Below are 21,821 nucleotides of genomic sequence, written 5' to 3'. Positions count from 1 at the left end.
GACCCATGGAGTAAAATTTAAATCAAGGCACGACTTATGAGATGATGGCCTTGCTAATTCTGGCAAGGTCAAGGCTGACAAGATGAAGCATTGGGGACATCAGCATAAAATGTTTTGATCAATAGTGAGGATGAAAAATATGGTGTTAAGAGGAATTAAGGAGAAGATAAGTGGTCTGCTTGGGAGAAGTCTGGATGAAAAAAAAATAGAGGTCAGGTTATAGTGGGAGAGATAGAGGAGGTCAAAGGATGGGATGATGAACTGCTCTGAGATGAGACTTCAGCATGTTTTAGACTGAAAAGGAGAAGCTAGTAGGAAGGATGAAGACAGGGGAGAGAGATGACGCATGGAGGGAGTTTTCAGGGGAAGGACATCTCATGTGCTGGGGAGGTGTGGAGTAGGGTGCTATCACATGATAACTTTATATATATTTTCATGATGTGGGAGACAAGGCTCATAGGTAGTTTGCTCTACCTGAACTAATATTCTACCCAAATCTCCCTGTTGCAGGTTCCCTCTTCCTTTTGTCAGCAAACAATTCACTCTCCCTTGGACCTGCTATCTGCGTCCTGCAGAAACATCGCACTTAAGTTATGGGAAGCGGCACTTCAACCCAACACCACTTTGCTTTCCAGAATGCAGAGAAAGGTATGTGCTTCCTACCTTCAGCCTAACTGTGGGGACCCCAGTGGAAGCCTGCATTGCACAGGGAGGGGCTTCTCAGGGTGGACAGGAAATCGTTATATTGCTCCTCATGCTGACTCCTGAAAATCAGCTTCTCCTCCTTGTGACATGACCACAGGATACTCAGCTGAATATCTTAGGACTTGATTAACTATATTTAATAGAATTAAAATTTACTCAAGGAGTCAGTGTTGTCCATTGAGTTTACCACAAACTCCACCTTTACAAGTGAGAGAAATAAGATTGGGCAAAAAGGGGATGAAATAGCATTCCAGGTATTCCAGGTAGAGGGTAACAAAGTCATGAAGCAGGCAAAAAGAGAGGCATTTTCAAGGAACTGAATGGTTGACGTGAATCAGATAGAGAATGGCATGGCATGAGGCTGCAGAGCTGTGCAGAGCCCAGATCACTCAGGAGCAGGTAGGATTTAAACTTCATTCTAAAGGCTTGAAGAACCATTGTAGAATTCAAAACATACATAAAAGACTCTTCTGGCTTCCATGAAGAAGGGATTGTGGCAGGGATTGGAGTGGGTGGTGTAAGAGTAGAAGGAAGAACAATTTAGAAGTGAAAGGTCCACATAGTCAAAGCTGTGGGTTTTCCAATAGTCATATATGGATGTGAGAGTTGAACCATAAAGAAAGCTGAGCACCAAAGAATTGATGCTTTCAAACTGTGGTGCTAGAGAAGACTCTTGAGAGTCCCTTGGACAGTAAGGAGATCAAGCCAATCAATCCTAAAGGAAATCAACCCTGAATATTCATTGGAAGGACTGATGCTGAAACTGAAGCTCCAATACATTGGCCACCTGATGCGAAGAGCTGACTCAATGGAAAAGACCCTGATGCTGGGAAAGATAGAAGGCAGGAGGCGAAGGGGAGAACAAAGGACAGATGTTGGATAGCATCACCAACTCAACGGACATGAGTTTGAGCAAGCTCCAGGATATGGTGAAGGAAAGGGAAGCCTGGCATGCTGCAGGGGTCACAAAGAGTTGGACACAACTGAGTGACTGAACAACAAGAACAAAAGTCATCTAAGCAAGAGATGATAATGCCATGGTCCAGAGTTGGTGGCTATAGAGATGGGAGAGAAGAGGATGAATTCCCACAATACTCAGGAGGTGGAATGGACAGGATCCACCTGATTACATATATGGGGTTGGGGAGAAGGATGAATCAAGATTTACATCCCGGGTACTTCCTGGTGGTCCAGTGATTAAGAATCCCCCTGCCAATGCAGCCTGGAGAAGGGAATGGCAACCCACTCCAGTAGTCTTGCCTGAAGAATCCCATGGACAGAGGAGCCTGGAGGGCTACAGTCCGTGGGGTCACAAAGAGTTGGACACGACTGAGCAACTACACTTTTTTCTTCTTTCTGCCAATGCAGGGGATGCAGCTTTGATCCCTGGTTGAGGAACTAGGATCCCACATGCTATAGGGCAACTAAGCCTGTGCACTGCAATGAAGATCCAGCACAGCAGTCAAAAAAACAAACAAGCAAAAAAAAAAAGAAATCAATTTGAGCAACAAAATAAAGTATTAACAAAGAAAAGATTGATGTCCAGGTTTCTAGATACCTGTTCTGTGCTTAGTCATGTCCAACTCTTTGCAGACCATGGACTGTGGCCTACCAGGCTCCCAAATCCATGGAATTTCCCAGGCAAGAATACCGGAGTAAGTTGCCATTTCCTACTCCAGGGATCAAACCCACATCTCTTTTTCTTGGGTCTCCTGCATTGGCAGGCAGATCCTTTACCATTGAGCTATCTGGGAAATCCAGCATACCTGGGTAGGTGATAATGCCAATTTCTGACATAAAATTAATGGAGAAGAACCAAGTTCAAGTAGAATGAAAGTGATGATTTATACACATTGGGTTTGAGGTGCCCACGTAACATGCAGGTGGAAGTGCTGAGTAGACAGTTGCATATTCAGATCTGGTTTTTGGAGACGTCAGTGGAGATCCATGCCTTTGGAAGGCATCAGAGTATGGGTGATTGTTGAAGCCACGGGGGTCACTGAAGTAGCCTAGAGTGAGAGTAAAGACAGAGCAATGAAGGAGTCTAGTACTTAAGCATCAGGTCGAAGAGGACGAGGCAACCAGAGATGTAGAAGGAAGCAAGGGAAATGATGCTAACACCTTGTTTCTATGGGGCTTCCCAGGTGGCTCAGCTGGTAATAAATCCGCCTGCAATGTGGGAGACCTGGGTTCGATCCCTCGGTTAGGAAGATCCCCTGGAGAAGGGAATGGCTACCCACTCCAGTATTCTGGCCTGAGGAATTCCATGGACTGTATAGTCCATGGGGTCACAAAGAGTCAGACATGACTGAGCGACTTTCACTTTCACTTGTTACTATGAACTTAAGTATCTTTATAAACTCATGGCCTCCTTTCTAGTTTGGCAACACATCCCAGGCTCATCTTGCATATTTTTGTCTCCAGATTAGAAATCACTATTTCTCCAGGGTTTGGGGTGTTCGTGACCAGGCTGGTCATTACTTCCTATACTTTTTCAATGAACAGATATGGAAAATATGCATTATTTTAATGGACAATTTATACTTAGGATCACAATAATTTTACCTAACAACTTTGACATTCTATCTCCTTTCTCTTTATTAATAATGATACCAGTATGGTATTATTTACTTTGTCCTACAGTATATAAATCAGAAATACAATAACAGTACTATTACAACAATATGATTACTGAAAACTCCTTAAGACTTCTTTGTAGTTCTTTTTGCCCTTTGAGTATATCCACTTAGGCATATACAATTCCTGAATTTTCAAGTCATTTGAAAGAACTCTTTTCTACATGGTTATGCCAGCAGTGCATACAAGGTTAGATTCTCTCATTTAACATTTGCTTTTTAAACATTGATTTTTTTGTTTTGATTTAAATTTGTTTTATAATTTTATAAAACATGTATACAATTCACATTCCAATTATCTGGTGCTGCATAATAAACGGCCTCAAAACTTAGTGGCTTAAGACAACCGTTTTATTCTGCTCGTGATTTTGTGGGTCAGGAATTTGCCAAGGGCCCAGCTTGATGGTTTGCCTATGACCCTCAGGACAGCTGCAGCTGGAGGTTCAGCTTCCGGGATGGTTCTTCACCTGGACTTCTGTCTCCCCAGGTGGTTGCCTGGTCCTCAGTGTGGAGTTTTCACAGCCAGGTGTCTGTAACTTTTCCCATAGGACGTGCTCTGCACAAGGCTGAGGAGGGGAAACCCAAGCATCTTATACTGCACTGTAGGGAACGGAGGATGGAGTGGAGGTCCTTAGACTACGCTGTACCTCACAGCGGCCATCTCAATGAAAGCTAACCCAGGTTCTAGATGGAGGCTTGGGAGAGTGGACACAGAGGTACTACCCGCTTTCCCCGCCCTGAGTAGCCGAAGCGGAGCTGAGTGTATGTCTAGTCAGCAGCATTTGCCTTAAAATGCCTGAGGCAAGGAGTTAGCAAACGACATTTTCACGGAAACTTGGTGGCCATGATGTTCCTCAGTGTTGCTCACACTTTGGCACAAGTGAGGATGATGCATGGAGCTTGTTAAACCTGCAGATTCCTGGGTTCCATGTCAGAGTCATAGTGAGGAGCAGATGTCTGTGTGTTTGCCCTGAATTCCTAAAGCGTTACTTAGGTAAGGACCACTTATTCTGGATGTTGCATTCACTATTCTGAATGGGGATTTACATAATTTAGTCTTTGTCACTTACTATTTTGTGAGTGCCTTTGGAACATACTTAGTGTATGACATTTTTTTTCCTCACGGAAAATCAAATTCAGCTTTGCTTAAATTCCTCTCAAGGTTCTCTTTTCCCACTCACTGTTGGATCTCCTCTTAGGGATATCAGCAAGAATTCCATGAGCTCTCTAATGCCAGCTAAATATATTAAATCAATCGGTCTGCTTTTCACGAGGTTGACCTGAGTGAACCTGCCGGGTTTCCTTTTAATCCAGCTTTATCCACAAAGGCTCCATTCATCCCTGGGGGCACTTTCAGGCCCAGGAGTTTAAGGAGAGTCTAGTCACTCATGTGGACAGCTGTCCTCTTCTCTGGCAGCAGTAGTTGACTGCAGGTCCTAAAGCTCAAAGGAAGAATGAAGCCTCCTCAAGCCATCCTGCAGCACATGAGCACCCAGCACAGGTCTTAAGTCCACAGACTGCCCTTCATATTGGACAGTCAGCACCATCCTGGATGTGAGGTGATGGGGATACAAGCCACAGGGATAGAGTGAATATGGGGACAGCAAGCACTGACCCCCACCTGACATGATAGTATGTAGTGATGCATGTTTATTCCCCCCACTCATCATCTAGTTCATCTCCTTTTCTAGATGAGGACTCTGAGGCCCAGAAAGTTGACTGGATTGAGGCTACATAGCTGGTCAGGGCATTTCCAGGCTCAGAACCAGACTCCTGACATCCTATCTATTGTGTTAGTCGCTCAGTCGTGTCTGACTCTTTGCAATCCCATGAACTGTAGCACACCAGGCTCCTCTGTTCATGGAATTCCCCAGGCAAGAATACTGGAGTGGGTGGCCATGCCCTTCTCCAGGGGATCTTCCCAACCCAAGGATCAAACCCAGGTCTCCGGCATTGCAGGCAGATTCTTTACCATCTGAGCCACCTGGTATCAAAATATCCTTCCCACCCTGTGACCCCCGCATCATCCCACTCCATTTTTTTTTTTTTTTTGCATTTGAATGTATTTATTTTTTATACAGTTTTCAAAGGTAAATTTCCATTTACAGTTGCTATAGAATATTGGCTATATTCCCTGTGTTGTACAATATATCCTTGTAGCTTATTATATACCTAATAGTTTGTACCTCATATCTCCACCTCTATATTGCCCGTCCCCACTTACGTCTCCCACTGGCAACCACTAGATCTGCGAGTTGTTCTCTAGATCTGTGAGTTTGCTTCCTTTTTGTTATACTAGTTTGCTTCCTAGTTTGTTGTAGTCTTTAGATTCCACATATGTGATATCACACAGTATCTGCCTATCTCTGACTTATTGCATTTAGCATAATGCCCCCCATGTCCATCCAAGTTACACACACACATACACACACAGATACATGTGGCAAAACTTCATTCTCTGTTAATGGCTGAGTAATATCTGCATCTTCCCACTCTTCAAGTATACTGCAACCTTGCAGCCTCCCCAGTTTACGTGTCCTTCTCAGAATCCAAGCTTTCCACGTCTACATGTATAAATGTTTTCATTAAACAGTGGGAATTCCAATAACCCTCCATGACATGAGTATAACAGGTAAGACTGGAGGAGGGATGGGGGCCGGAAGGGGGACTCGGGCTCCCTGGCCATCAGTGGGGTAAATCCTTCCTATTTGATGGCAAAATGTAGTGCTTTCCCCCCATCTTGCCTCCTGCCACCCTCAGCTTCCCGCTAGGCCCCAGGAGTCCCATCTCACAAACTGGCTTTTCCATCTGTGTCACAGCCTTCAGGGCAGCAGCCCTGATCCAGAGGTGGTACCAACGCTACGTGGCCCGCCTGGAGATGAGGCGGCGCTGCACCTGGAGCATCTTCCAGTCCATCGAGTATGCCGGGCAGCAAGACCAGGTCAAGGTGTGCCGGGATGTGGGACGGGACCACCTCCAGCTCTGCCCCTCAGCCCCCCGGGCAGCAAGCCCCAGGGGCCTGGAAGGATCACTCCTGGGTTCCCCTTCTGTCTCTAAAGCCATAATTGCTTGGGTTTCTCTGCAGCTCCACAATTTCTTCAGCTACCTTGTGGATCACTTCACCCCCAGCAGTCACAATGAGAGTGAGTATGAAATGCCGCCCGGCGGGTCCTCCGGTCTGAGGGTCAGAGATATCAGGGTGAGGCCGGGGGTGCACGGGGAGTGAGAATGTGAATCTAGTGACGGCCAGGGAATGAGCGAGGAGGTTCTCCTGGAAGCAGACCTGGAGACAAGAGTTTGAGCACAAGGAGTTTACTTGGTAAATACAGGAAGCACTGGGAGGTGGAGGAGGGGCTCAGGAAAGGGGAGGCACACAGTGAAGGAGTGGGGAGCTAAACCGGCAGTTTGTCCCGGAAATAACGCAAAACACAGCCCAGGAAGCCTCCAGCCTGAAGGCCGCAGGAACTGGAGTCTGTGTCAACTCCTGAGAGTCACTGGTGGGAGCTGCTGAGAGGGGCGGATGGGAGGGGTCATTCACGAGCATCCGGCCTGTCTGCAGATCCCGGGGAAGCCCTCTGGCAGCAATGCTGGGGCGGCCTTTGGAAATCAATTGCCCGAGAGTCTGAGGCATCTGCCGTACTAAGTACCCCAGAAATGCCTGTGAACTTCCACTTAAAATTTTCTTTTAAGAAAATTAAATGTGCATTAATTTTTTTAAAACACCATCCTTGTAGAGAAGGGGGACAAAAAGAAGCAAATGTAGAAAAATATGGGAAACGTATTGAAAATATGTTCATTTCCCCAGTACCCCTTTCCTCCTGCTTACCAACCTAAGCCCCTAAATCTCTGTACTTTCTAAGTCAGTCTCTTAAAATAAAAGTCAAATGGCTTTGACATGATAACATAACCTTTCTCCTGCCCATCCTAGATTCTGATGACCTCGCCTTCTACGTTCTCCTCCCCTGCGTTGGCGCCCTTGCCCAACCGGCCACGTCCCCTCCAGTACGGTCCAGGGAACGGCCTGAGTCTGAAGGCCTGCTCTAAGCCTGTCCACCCTTTCTGTGCCTAGGGGACTTCCTGAACCGCATATTCACTGAGGAGCGATCCCCCCAGGCCTCCGAAACGCAGAACTGCGGTGACTACGACTCCATCGAGGTACCGGACAGTTACACAGGGCCACGCCTCTCCTTCCCACTCCTTCCTGACCATGCAACTGCCCTGGTGGAAGCTTTCAGAAGAAAACAAGTAAGCTCACGCCAGGGTCCTGGGTCACCAGCAATCCCATGTAAAGTGTAGCAGCAGAGTAGACGCAATGCAAAAGGAATGGCCCTGGATTTAGGGTGTTCATGTCAGGGATCCACCAGAGAGAGCCACTCGCCCTTTTCTTAGCCAGGACCTTGTGGTTGATCAGCCGGGTTTTATATATTGAAAACCCCTCCTCCTAATCATGTAATCTCTTTGTTCATTCATCTCACAGATATTGAGCACTGCCATGGGCAGGCACTGTTGCAGATACTGCACTGAACAGTGAACAAAACAGACACAAATCTCTGCCTGCAGAGGGGTAACATTTTAGTGGGGAGACATAATAAATAACAAATTAGTAATATATGTATAATATATCATATATACATTTTATATATATATATATATATATATATATATAATATGTAATATATTAGGTGATAGAGCTATGTCAGAGCAAAAGCTAAGTTCCCGGTGGGAGAGATGGCACTTTTACAGAGTGATCTGGGAAGGCATTACTGAAAAGGTGATTTCTGAGCAAGGGTCGAACATGGTGAGGGAGTGTGCCACGTGTACATCTGGGGAAAGAGTTCTAGGTGGAGGGAATAGATGGAAAGACCCTGGGCAAGACCTCGCCTGGACTGCTCCAGGACATCAGCAAGGCCACTGGGGCTGGAGAGGAGGGAACCAGGAAACAAGTGTCAGGAGATGGAGATAGAGGGGTAAGTAGGGTAGACTCAGTCTTCTGAAGGAGATGGGGAAACCATGAGCACAGAAATGATATAATCCAGCTTTCTTTTTAAAATAGTCATACTGTTTGATGAACAGAGTGTAGGGAGCAAGGGCTGAAACAGGGAGGTGGGTCAAGAGACTACTGTAATATAGTCCAAGCTTGAAACCCGGGCGGTAGAGGTAGTGAGAAGTGGCCAGATTCCAGCTCTTAGGCCAGATTCCAATCCTTCCCCTTATTTCACATTAAGATAATTCACTGCAGAAGATGGGATGATTTTCCCAGTAATGTCAGGATCACTGATACCATCAGTGTATATGCACTTCTTCATAAAACAATCATATGTTTCTCCCTAGCTAAAGGCAAGGAAGGGTTACACAGGGTAGGAAAGAAGAGGACATTGGTTTAGTATTTGAAGGATGATAAAAACGTGAACAAGGACAGAGGATGAGTGAAAAAGAAACGATCTGTGCATAGGTCCCAGGAGCAGTTTACTAGGGTCCCTTAACGTGGTCTTGGGGTCATTCAGTGGTAAATTCGTCTTCCTTCATGAATATGTGTTGCTTTGTCCCCTCCCTGCTCTTCTTCCTAGTAGAGGCTCCACGCTCGCTATGTCTTGAATCTTTTGCATGAAGCCAGGAAACACCTGGTACAACTGCCAAACATCAACCGGGTCTCCACTTGTTACAGCGAGGAAATCACAGTGTGTGGTAAGAGCCAGTCAGAAGTGGCTTTATGTGCTGGACATGAACCAGAAAATTCTGTCTGTTGTGGGGGAGAGAAGGGAGGGCTAGAGGGGTCCTGATGGCCACGTGGGCAGGCCAGCTTCATGCCTTCACACTGAATATATTTACATATTTATTCCACAATTACTTAAACTGGGGGTGGGGAGGGCAGGTGCCATGAAGGAGAACTGTAGGCCAGAGGGCCCAGCCTCTTCTTGATTTTTCCAAGAGATTCAGATTTGGCCCCAAACTCATGCTGTCCATTCAGAACACAATTCCAGAAAGTAACTAGACCTTCGCTTGTTAGAAGACAGTTTATTTATTGTACCTGAACAGGTCTGAATGCCTAGCAAATGATTCCTTCTGTCTACATTTCCTCTTAGAGAGAAATCCTGTTAATGACAACTTTCTCCATCTCCTTATATGATCAGTGATGTTTTAATACCCATTATAGGGGAGACTAGATCACACAGGGGCTATAAACCAGCACTTCCAGGGCCACACGCAGCCTGCGATGTCTGCTTCAAAACGTTCTGAAATTTCTAGTTTCCAGTGTTTGAAAGTTGGGAGGATTTCATGTTAAAATATAGATTTCCAACTTCTTGAAAAATCTTGTAACACCGACCCACATAAGTGAGTACCAGCTCCTTACTTTAAGATGGGGCAGAAATCTCTCCAGTTCTCATCCAGGCTTTCAGCCCTACACCATTCTGTCCCATTTCTGCTTTAGTAAAAATATATCATTTACTGTTTGTGATAATCATACAGAAGAAATATCATGCTTTCTGCTTTCAATATTAACTAACCTTGCAACAGGGAAGCTAATATTTTGTTGTTTAGTCATTAAGTCATGTCTGACTTTTTCTGACCCATGGGACTATATAGCCCACCAGGATCCTCTGTACATGAAATTTCCGGGCAAGAATACTTGAGTGAGTAGCCATTTGCTTCTCCAGGGGATCTTCCCAACCCATGGATCAAACCCACGTCTTCTGCACTGCCAGGTGGATTCTTTACCACTTAACCACCTAGGAAGCAGCTAATTATTTGTCCCTGTCTTATATATGGAAAAATGAGTGACCATAAGTTTATCATGTTTTCCTGGGTATTTTTATTTAAATTGAGTTACAACTGACATAATATTGCATTAGTGTTAGGTATACAATGAGTATTTTTTTATAGTAAAAATTAGAAACAATGGTGTAGATCATTCAAAACTGATATTTTTTCTTTGTTAGGAGATTTACATGGCCAGTTGGATGACTTAATATTTATATTTTATAAGGTATGAACCCTCAAATTATGTTCCTGTCTTGTTCTGAGGTTTAATTTAGAAGTTCACATACAGTATCTATTAAAAAATGCTTAAGTATTACTTGTATTTTAAAATATTTTAGAGTAATATTTGCTACTTTGTAGCAAATGCAGAATGTAAAAATGATTATTGTATTATATTATAGTGTATTTTTGTAGACTGTTTAAAAAACAGAAAATCTATGGTTAATAAAATCATTATTTGGAAAAAGAAAATCAAGTACTAAATAGAGAAAATTATTTATTATCAAAGCAACTGAAAGCTATTTTCATACCTATTTTTAGTTACCAAATGCTCTGTATAGTGATAACTACTCCACTAAGAGGAAATGTAGACAGAAGGAATCATTTGCTAGGCATTTAGACCTGTTCAGGTACAGCACTGGCTTTCAGGCCTGATGTGACTGTCAGATGCACAATGGCTTGACTCGATCTCCTATTTCCTTCCTCCCACTGTTTGTTCTTGGACTTGACTCTCGTTTGGAAGAACGGCCTCCCATCACCAGAGCGGGCCTATGTGTTCAATGGCGACTTTGTGGACCGAGGGAAGGATTCAGTCGAGATCCTAATGGTTCTGTTTGCCTTCATGTTGGTTTACCCAAAAGAGTTCCATCTTAACCGAGGAAACCATGAGGACCATATTGTGAACTTACGGTACAAACCAAAACACGCTTGGGGATTTGGTCTTTACTGGTTGCGACTGTGAAGTTATTTTTCCAGAGCTTCTTCTTTGTTAGATGCATTTTTAAAGCAGTCTTCAAGTTTATAAAGTGGAATACACAATATATACCATTTTAAAAGATTTTCTTAAAAGTTTACACATTATCCTACTATTCTAATAAAACTATTACATTTGTTTTCACATGGCCAAACACTTTAATCATACAAACAGTAAGGGTTCACTATAGAAAAAGTACAAAATATAGATAAGCAAAAGAAAATTAAAGTATCCCATATTTCTACCCACAGATAATATTATAATTTTAAAGAGTTGGCAATTATTTTGCAATATTTTTTCTCTATATATTTTTTAAATTTATTTTTGATTGGAGGATAATTGCTTTATTATATTTTGTTGGTTCCTCCTATACATCAACATGAATCAGCCATAGGTATACATATAGAATATGCATTTTTATAAGAATGTAACTGTGCCATACATATCGCTAAATTTAATATCTGTTTCTGCTTCTAACTCTAGATATGGTTTTACCAAGGAAGTGATGCATAAATATAAGGTACGCAGCTCTTAAAAGCAAAAGTTTCTCTCAGTGCAGATAAATCAAGTGCATTATTTAAAACTTAGTATCATGTTTTCAGATACACGGCAAGAAAATACTAAAACTTCTGCAAGATGTGTTCTGCTGGCTTCCACTGGCCACTCTGGTTGATGAGAAAGTCCTGATTCTTCACGGTGGAGTGTCAGACAGGACTGACTTGGAGCTCTTGGCTAAACTAGACAGGCACAAGGTACTGACTGAGCACTAAACTAATGTGGATTTCTGTATAATGCCAGGCGTCGCTGCCAACGAATGTAAAACAGATGTCATCTTGACTCCATGCTGACTCCAGCTGACTGATAAGGGCTAAGAGAATCCATTTGAATCCTCCTTTGAACGGAGGATTGGGAATCCACTTCGGGACCAGGTGTGCTGTGATCCATTCACATTTGCCATGGATGACAGTGGGGAATGGGAGCTACTGCCATCTGTCGAAAGCCTTGAGTCCTAACCACTGGACCTGCCAGGGAACTCCCTAGAACTTTGCTTTCTAATTTTCCACTTCCAAAATGAAACAGAAAAAATAGAAACTACTGGGGTATAAGGTATTCTGTTTTTTAAATTCCCCCTCCTCCTGCTTGTTTTTGTTAAGTTCCTTTAGGACAAGTATTGATACCATCTCTGGTTATTTTGTATTTCTGCTAGCACTTTCCTTGCATATAGTAAGTGCTTAAAACATGGTTGTTGAGTTTAACTGCAGGGATTGAGACCCTGCAAGCTGTGCAGTGCAGCCAAAAAAAAGCAGCAATGATTCTGTTTTCTTTTAATCATAGACTCTTACCCTTGAATCGTATATTATAGCCTCTCTCCTCCAACTGCCCATCCACACAGGAATGAATCCCTGCTATGACATCCTTGAGCAGTTCCAAAAACAGAGAACTCATTCCACATAAGCCAGTCTACTCTGGGCAACTCTAATTGATGTAGAGTAAGTTCTATATATATGAACGAATTTGGTTCTAAGAACACATTCATAAGTCCAGTTTGTCCCAAATTACCCTAGGTTCCCAACATAATCAGCTATACAGTACTGTACTGTAATAGGTTTATAGCACTTTTCACACAAATAATACATACATTAAAAAACAGATGCAAAAAACACTTTAAATCTTACAGGACAGTACCTTGAAAAGTACAGTAGTACAGTTTAACAGCTGGCACACAGGGGCTGGCAGGCATGTCTTTGAAAGTTTGCAACCTGTAGGTTCATATATACAGACTTACTGTAAAAGTCTATGCTGTTGTCGTTCAGTTGCCAAGTGGTGTCCGACTCTTTGCAACCCCATGAACTGCACCACACCAGGCCTCTCTGTCCCTCCCCATCTCCCAGAGTTTGCCCAAATTCACATCCATTAAATCTGTGATGCCATCCAACCATCTCATCCTCTGTCACCCTCTTCTCCTTCTGTTCAGTTCAGTCGCTCAGTCGTGTCCGACTCTTTGCGACCCCTATGAGATATAAATGAAAGAGTGTGGCCTTAAAATCAGACAGACCTGAGTCAGAATCTGGAAACAGGCACTTCTTGGCTGGTGTGGCAGCTTTGTGTACTCGGTTGTCCAGGCGCCAGGGCTTCTTATGTCTTGTTACTCTGCCACCCTGAGAGTGACATCCCCATGCCCTCATGTGCATAGCTCAAGATAGCTTGCTACCACACCTGTGTTCCAAGCAATACAGTAGAGGAATGAAAGGAAGAAGAATATCCTACCCTTTAAAGACATAGTGAAGAAGTTGCAAACATCTCTTCTGCTCTCATCCCATTGGTCAGAACTTAGTGCATTCCTGTAGGCAGGATGTGGTGGCTCCTTTGATCTCTGTGGGACCATCTTAACTCCAGTGTGATGGATCCATGGCTTAATTCCCTTCAATTTCACCAGGGAAATGGGTCATGAGTATCACAAGATCCAGTCCAGCAAGATGATACAGAAATGCCTGGTATGTGCTAAAAATAATAACACCTTCCACTAATTACTCTTTAATTAAAAATAAAATTCTAAAAAAAGAAAAATAACACCTTCCATAAGTTGTTCAGATACAAGGACCTTGCTATGTCCATTACAGACTCACACTTCCTAGGGTCGGCATTCTGAGAATGGTTAGGACTCCAACCTGATCCCCATTTACTGGCCTTAAGTCTTCAGGAAAATACTTTGGATAGCATCTTATGAGATCCACATCAGTGATCAGGGCCAACACTTGGGCTGGTTTTCTGGATGTTTATTCTCCCAAGATTTCTACAGGATCCAGCCTCCAGGACAGCAGGGGCACGGGCAAACATCTGTGGGAAACATTAACCGCTAGAAGTAAACTTACATAGAGCTGTGAAAGTAGCTTCCGATGATTCTACGTACCCGACAGTGTCTATGTTCCTTAACTGAATTCCTTCTGGATCTCAAACTAGTTCTGAAACAATGGCAGGGTCTCTAGAACAACATTTCATAGTTGCTCAACTGGCATCTGCTTCTAAGGCCTGGGCTTCCCTCGTGGTTCAGCTGGTAAAGAATCCGCCCGCAATGTGGGAAACCTGGGTTCAATCCCTAGGTTGGGAAGATCCCCGGGAGAAGGGAACAGGCTACCCACTCTAGTATTCTGGCCTGGAGAATTCCATGGACTGTATAGCCTATGGGGGTCACAAAGAGTCAGACATGATTGAGCAACTTTCACTTCTAAGGGCTACCTTCAACTGGAAGTAGGGCAACCAGTGAGGGTTTATCACAGGTTAAAGTAATCTCCTGACAACTTTTAGCTATAGTCTTTTTAAGAGTGTGATTCCTCTTCCGTTTTGCCAGTAGATTGGGGTCGTCAAGAAGCATGTAATTTCCAAAGAAGGCTTAAAGCTCCAGATACTTCTTGAGATAGTCTTGCTATAAAGGCCCCTTTATTGTCACTCAAAATGGACATAAGCAACCCAAACCTAGGAATTTTTTTTTTTTAGGAGAGCTTTAACAACCTCATGCATTTTCAGGCCAGCAAGGAAATGCTTCTATCCAACCAGTACAAGTGTTCACTAATAACTAATAAGGGCATAAGGTTTCCAGTGACTACTGGCATCACAGTGAAGTCACTGATCTTCTCCCAGTCCAGCACCTGGAGTCTGAACTCCTTTGATTAAAGGCAGTGTCCCAGTCTTAGGATTATTTTTAGCACACACATGCATTTCTGTATCAGCTTTTGAATTGTCCTTTGCATGTTTGGTCCTGTAATAAGCTTGCGAATCCACTAGAGGGTGCCATCTCTCCCACAGTGGGTACTCGGGTGTACATAATGTTACACCTTCTGTAAGTGTTCAGGTACAAGGACCTTACTATATGCATTATAATCCCAGCCTTCCCAGAGTCAGCATCCTGAGAATGACCAGGAGATCCCATCCAATCAGATCCCATTCCCAATTTAATCCCATTGGGCTTAAATCTTCAAGAAAATAGATAGTATCTTACCAGATCTACATTGGCGACCAGAGCCAACTCTGGGACCTAGGTGCTCCTGGCTGCTGGCTTTGCTGCTTGATCTGCTAGATTATTCCTTCCAGCAGTCACACAATCTGCTTTCTGATGTCCTGAACAGTGGACATTCATTCTTTTGGCTCCATGACAGTTTCTAATAAGGTTAAAATTTCTTCAGCAGGATTAAGTTCCTTATTCCCTGCAGTTAACAGTCCTCTCTCCAAATGGCCCTATGAACATGAACCACCAAGAAAGCATACTTTAGAATCAGTGAAAACAGTTACTCTCCTATCCTTACATAGATGGAGGGCTCTCATCTTAGTTCTTCCTTTTGTGCAGAGATTCCTGGGGGAAAAGCTTCTGCTTCCAGGGTATTTTGGTGAGTTACTACCACATACCCAGCTTTGCATTCTTCCTAGTCCATAAAGCTGCCTCCATCTGTGAACATCTCAAGGTCTGGGTTCTCCAGTGGCTGGTCCATCAGGTTGGGATGGCTGGAATAGACTGGTTCAATTATCGGAATACAATCATGCATAAGCTCTTCAGTACTATTTGGGAGCACACTGGCAGGATGCAAGGTGGAGGCTGTTTTCAGAGTGACATTAGGATTATCCAATAATATAGCCTGATACTCTCCACATCTTCCTGAAGTTAACCAATATCCTCCCCCTCTGTTCTAGGAGGAAAAATAAACAGTGAGGGGTATGTACTGTGGCAGGTTGTCCTAATATAAATTTCTCCACTTCTGGTAAAAGATCACAGGTCACTGCTACAGCCCAAAGACAAACTGGCCATCCCTTAGTAACTGTATCTAATTGCTTTAAGAAATACTCAGCAGGCTCCTTATGCTGCCCAGGTTCCACGTCAGGACTCCAAGGCTGATTCCTTGTCTCTCATGAACAAATAAGTCAACAGGCTTTCTGATATCTGGACAACCTAAAGCCAGGGCAGTTAGTTTTTTTCCTTTGATAACCTGGAATGCCCTACGGCATTTCCCTAGTTGAGTCTAGAGATTCATGTCTCCTCCTTTAAAGTGAAAGTGTTAGTCACTCAGTCATGTCCAACTCTTTGTGACCCCATGGACTGTAGCCCACCAAGCTCCATGGGATTCTCCAGGCAAGAATACTGGAGTGGGTTGCCATTCCCTTCTCCAGGGGATCTTCCCAACCAAGGGGTTGAACCTGGGTCTCCTGCATTGCAGGCAGATTCTTTACCGTCTGAGCCAGCAGGGAAGCCTCCTTTAAAAGAGCTTCCTAAAAGGGTTTTGCAGTGAGTGCAAAACTGGGGATCCAGATGAGGCCGAACCTGGCCATTCCTAGGAATCCCTGCAGTTTATTTATTATTTATGTATTGACTATGCTGAATGGCATGTGGGATCTTAATTCCCTGACCAGGAATCGAACTCGTGCCCCCTATAGTGGAAGTGTGGAGTTTCAACCACTGGACAGCCAGGAAACTCCCCCTGCATTTGTCTTTTGGTAGTAGGGATGGGAATCCTGGCTAGAGCTTCCTGTCAGGGTGCAAGTCTGTACTTGTGAGTTCAAAACCCAAATATTTAGCAGAGGGCAGAAAAGTGTGACTGTTTCTTGAACACCTTATAGCCTTGTTCAACCAGAAAGTTCAGAGTCAAAACTGTGTTCTGGTCTGAGGTGCCCTTTGTCTTACTAGCAATCAGAATATCATCCACAAGCTGGATCAAGGCTGCCTCGCTTAGCTGCTGCTGCTGCTGCTAAGTCGTTTCAGTTGCGTCCGACTTTGTGCGACCCCATAGACGGCCTCCTACCAGGCTCCCCCGTCCCTGGGATTCTCCAGGCAAGAACACTGGAGTGGGTTGCCATTTCCTTCTCTAACGCATGAAAGTAAAAAGTGAAAGTGAAGTCGCTCAGTCGTGTCCGACTCTTAGCGACCCCACGGACCGCAGCCTACCAGGCCCCTCCGTCCATGGGATTTTCTAGGCAAGAGTACTGGAGTGGGGTGCCATTGCCTTCTCCTCGCTTAGCTGAGGGTCCCTCAAATCTTTTGCCAGGATTTCTCCAAATATCGTGGGAGTATTTTAAAATCCCTGTGGGACTACTATCCAGCGGTATTCTTGCCGAACTTCTGTATCTAGATCTTGCTATTCAAATCTAAAGATTCTTAGGATTCAAAACTCATGGGTATACAAAAAAAGGGAATCCAAGTCTAATGCAGTAAGCCAACACAAATCTCCAGAAAAAGTTCTGAGCAGAGTGTATGAGTTAGGGACTCCTGGATGAATATCTTCTACAGTTTGATTAATATCCCTTAAGTTGTGCACAAACCTATATTCATCTGGGCCTGGTGTCCAGACAGTAAAACTGAAGTATTATAAGGTGACAGCAGGGATGTATTAAATCATGTTCCAGGGTTTCCAGGGGGAATTGAATCCATTTTGCCCCCTTTTGAATGGACTCAACTTCCAGGTGGTTGCAGCAAAGAAATTTTTCCAAGGGTCCCTGTTACAGTCACCAAAAAGTTGAATCCCCAATTGCCAGTCATTAACAACTTAATCAGATACAGATGGACAGGGACAAGACAAAAATGAAACCAAACCCAGATGGGCCCCGGGCTTTTCACTCGGGTATGGAGGTCAGAGCTGCCCATCAGTCTAGGTACAGGTGAATATCTTAAACAGGGTTACTTATCCAAAAGACATCTTCTCACCCCAAGATGTCTTCCAACCCCAAATCCTCCAAATCACCTCCTAGCTACAAAACTAAGCACTGAATGTTGGCTGCACCTCACCAGGAAACCCAGGGGATCCTCCCTGGAACAGACGGACAAGGGGACTGTTTGGACTCACCCACAGGCTTTTAATACCAGCAACAGGCTGACCAACCATGGGCAGCAGGTCCATCTGGATTTATCTCCTGGCTGGTGTGCCGTATTTGTTACCGAACCAGGTTCCCTCTGCCCTAGCTTTGCAGCCAAAATGCTGAGATGCCAAAGTTTACAGCAAAGAGAGGGTTTATTCACAAGGCAGCCAAGTGAAGAGGCTGAAGAACAAATCTCGAATCCTCTTCCCTGAAGGCAGGGGGTTTGGGGTATTTATGGGAGAAAGAAGCAGGGCATCTGAGCTGTGAGAGGAGTGGTGGGGAAAGGATAAGGAAAAGCTGCAGTAATCGTGGTTCTGAGCAGGCGTAACTAGGCTACAGGCTCTGCACCTTCAAAAGGGCACTAATGGAACTCTCGAGCATGCCTGATTGAAGGGTCAGTGGTCCCATCCAGTCTTAGTCAGCTCAGCTGGAACTAGACACAGCTGATTCCAAGTTCCCAGAAAACAACTGGGGCACACATCTTATTTAGGCCACATGCTGCTTGGAGGACATGCATGTCTTCCGTACTGACAATTAAAACAGCCTTGATTAGTGAAGGTAGGTTACAGGTGAAATGGATTTCACTAACGCTTACCCACTGTTTCAGAAACTTAGAGAAGCAGGGGGTCTAGAGTCAGCTCGGAGAAGGCAATGGCACCCCACTCCGATACTCTTGCCTGGAAAATCCCATGGACCGAGGAGCCTGATAGGCTGCAGTCCATGGGGTCACTGAGGGTCGGACACGACTGAGCCACTTCACTTTCACTTTTCACTTTCATGCATTGGAGAAGGAAATGGCAACCCACTCCATTGTTCTTGCCTGGAGGATCCCAGGGACGGGGGAGCCTGGTGGGCTGCTGTCTATGGGGTCGCACAGAGTCAGACGCAACTGAAGCGACTTAGCAGCAGTAGCAGCAGCAGAGTCAGCTGTCTAGATTCCATCCCAGTGCAGTCTTAGTATCTCTGTGCCTTGGGGTTCTTACTTGTACTGTAAGTGGGGCTTCCCAGGTGGCACAGTGGTAAAGAACCCGCCTGCCAATGCAGGACACGTGAGGCTCAGGTGGGATCCCTGGGTCAGGAAGATTCCCTAGAGAAAGAAATGGCAACCCCCTAGAGTATTCTTGCCTGGAGAATCCCACAAAGGAGCCTGGTGGGCTGCAGACTCTGTGGGATCACAGAGTCGGACATGACTGAGTGAGCCCACATACTATTAAGTGAGAATGCTATTGCATAGGGGTGTTCAGGCTAATCAATGTATTCATAAAAGGGCCCTGGATAGCACCTATTTGGAAGAGGCTTGATACATATTAACACTATTATCCTTAAGAATAAAAGTCAGGGACACCTCTTGAAGCAGATAACACATCCTTATAAAGTTACCTGAGGACTGGAAGGGGCGGAACTGGTGGACAGGCCCTGACTGTGAGGTGGCAACAGGGAGGGGAGGAGGTGGTTAGGAGTCCGGTCACATTCTGTGGACTCACACTGTCTTCGCCCAGGGCCAGAACTGCCTAGGAAGTAATTAGCACTTGTCCAGTGTTACAGAATAACCTCTGTTCTCTTCTCTTCCATCAGGATCCCTCTTCAAATGTCAGTCAGGTACTGCCGAGCCACGTCACGTGCCGGTCTTTGTTCCCGCCCGCAGTCAGTCCACACCGGGACGTGGCTTTCTTGTACTGCAGTCCTTAGATCTATTTGCAGAAAGTTCTCGCTCCTTGATTACACACACACCTGAAGCGTTTTCTTTGTGAACCAGACGTTTCTCTTGATATCCCTGTGGATGCTGTGGCACTCGGGCATGCTGGGAATGGCTGCTCTTGCCTTTGGCTGGATGCCCCAGGTCTGCGCTGTGGCCTGAATCAACTCTTTCTCAGGATCAGAATTCCTCCTGCGTGTGTTCTCTACATTGTCAGCTTGGTCCCAGGACCATGATGACTCTGAGGCAGGGAGAGGAACCACACCTAGTCCCTTTGGCAAGAAGGGCATCTTCCCGATTAGGTCCAGGTTGAAATGAGGCGCTCCTTCGCCCTCCCGGGCCCTTCCTCAGCAGGCACTTCCTGTGAATGGCCAGTCATAGCAGGTGTCAGGTTTTTCCCATTCCAGCCATCCTCAGTCAAGGCTGCATTTCCTCCCCTTTGTGTTTGCACCTGTGGCACAAGAGAGTCAATAAGGGCTCGCCTTCTGAGAGGTGCTCTGTCTAAAAATCGCTAGGTTCCTAGAAACAGGTCAGCATTTCTCCAATTATTTGTGGTGGAGGACCAGGTTTCATAAATTTTTAATTTGTCACAGACCAGTACTATTGTAAAATATGATAAATGTGAATTGCTAGAGAAATGAAATGCAAACCAAAAGTATAAGCCCACTGATCATGTGTTTGAATGACAGCGATATCAAATTGCGATAAAAGCTTGGAAAGGCTTAGTCTCAGTTCTGTGCTGACCTTGTCACCATCGGGACAATCCATGGGGCCCAGCTGACTTGATGCCAAAGTGCTGCTGTCAAAGGGAGAAAGTTGCATTGAAGCATCTGTATCTTTTCTGACTGCTTTTAGATTGTTTCCACCATGAGGTACAAAACAAGAAAGGAGAATAAGAAACAGGCGGAGGAGAAGGGAAACTCCAACCAGACGGGTTCTGCCGGGAGACCCTCCCCGTGGTTTCTCCCCCAAAGCCGCTCTCTGCCCTCCTCGCCCCTCCGCCCCAGCACCCACAAGGCCCACAGAGCCGGGCGCTCCTCCAGCGTCCCCTGCGGCGTCCCCCTGGACCCCAAGGAGCTCTCCCGCCGGGTGCGGCGCTCTGTTGACCTGGAGCTGGAGAGGTGCCGGCAGCAAGCGGGCTTCCCGGCGATCAAGGAGAAGGAGGAGCCCTCGTCCTCGGAGTCAGAAGTGGACTCAGATGCCGAGGAGCAGCCGCAGCCCACACCGGAGGAGTGGAGGCAGGTGGGTGTGGCCGGCGCCGCTCTCTGAAAAAAGCAAGGATTTCACAAAACCCAACCAATCTCCTCCTGGCTCTTTTCGTCCTTATTTCTCTCTCCCTGAGGTTAGAGCACCCAAATTGGTATTTGCTGGTGTGCTAAGTCGCTTCAGTCGTGTCTGACTCTTCGCAACCCTGCGGACTGGACTATATGTAGTTCGCCAGGCTCCTCTGTCTATGGGATTCTCCAGGCAAGAATACTGGAGTGGCCCTCCATGCCATGCCCTCCTCCAGGGGATCTTCCTGACCCAGGGATCCTCCAGGGGATTTTGCCAACCCAGGAATCATACCGGTATCTCTTGGGTCTCCTGTATTGGCAGGCGGGTTTCTTTACCACTAGTGCCACCTGGGAAGCCCAGTATTTGCCTAGTGACGCCTATAGTCTGGAATTTTATAAAGATGGAAGTTGTGCCAGGTGGGCTGTATTGTCTGAGTAAGCTTGGTTTAGTGACTCAGCATCACTGTGGGGAGAAGGTAAGCCACAATTTATCAGCTGCTGTTTTATGCATAGCTGACATATGTATCAGATGACTGCTGCAGCTCAAGGCCAAAAGTATCATATCAGAAGCTTCCGTCCTCCGTGTTTGCAGGCAACTAAAACCTGTTCCAGAATCTTCAGAACTGCATCCCATGGCCACCCCAAGCTGCAAGGGGGAATGGAAAAGCTCGTATTTAGCCAGCACAGTGCCAGGCCAAATACCCCAGTCTAAGAGTTCTGTTAGCAAGGAAGAGGGAGGAGAATAGATACTGAGGAGGAACGCACAGTGCTTGCCAAAACAGATGACTTTGGCAGTCAAATGGACTATTTCACCAGGGCAACACTGTGGCAGGGAGACTGTAATCTAGGTGGGAGATGCTGCTGCTGGTGATCTCATGTAGTTCATAGGATTACTTGAACTCATTTTTTTCAACCATTTTTGATCTACAAAAATGGCAGCT

The 21,821-nt window shown here is 45.3% G+C and overlaps 1 protein-coding gene across 1 annotated transcript in view; it reads left to right on the top strand.

Moving 5' to 3' along the window:
- The window catches only part of PPEF2 (protein phosphatase with EF-hand domain 2), a 44,027-nt gene that overhangs the window by 10,074 nt on the left and 12,132 nt on the right, over positions 1-21,821 (top strand). Inside the window, exons 3-12 of the mRNA XM_061420506.1 lie at positions 511-648; positions 6,161-6,288; positions 6,427-6,484; positions 7,411-7,586; positions 8,912-9,026; positions 10,280-10,326; positions 10,843-11,009; positions 11,557-11,593; positions 11,676-11,825; positions 20,462-20,848. Of these exons, the coding sequence (XP_061276490.1) occupies positions 594-648; positions 6,161-6,288; positions 6,427-6,484; positions 7,411-7,586; positions 8,912-9,026; positions 10,280-10,326; positions 10,843-11,009; positions 11,557-11,593; positions 11,676-11,825; positions 20,462-20,848 (1,320 nt within the window). The 5' untranslated portion in view covers positions 511-593. The remainder of the gene's footprint in view (positions 1-510; positions 649-6,160; positions 6,289-6,426; positions 6,485-7,410; positions 7,587-8,911; positions 9,027-10,279; positions 10,327-10,842; positions 11,010-11,556; positions 11,594-11,675; positions 11,826-20,461; positions 20,849-21,821) is intronic.

The sequence above is a fragment of the Bos javanicus genome, chromosome 6, assembly GCF_032452875.1.
Source record: "Bos javanicus breed banteng chromosome 6, ARS-OSU_banteng_1.0, whole genome shotgun sequence".
Taxonomy (NCBI): Eukaryota; Metazoa; Chordata; class Mammalia; order Artiodactyla; family Bovidae; genus Bos; species Bos javanicus.
The sequence above is the reverse complement of the archived record's forward strand: the minus strand, read 5'-3'. Positions and strand labels throughout refer to the sequence as shown.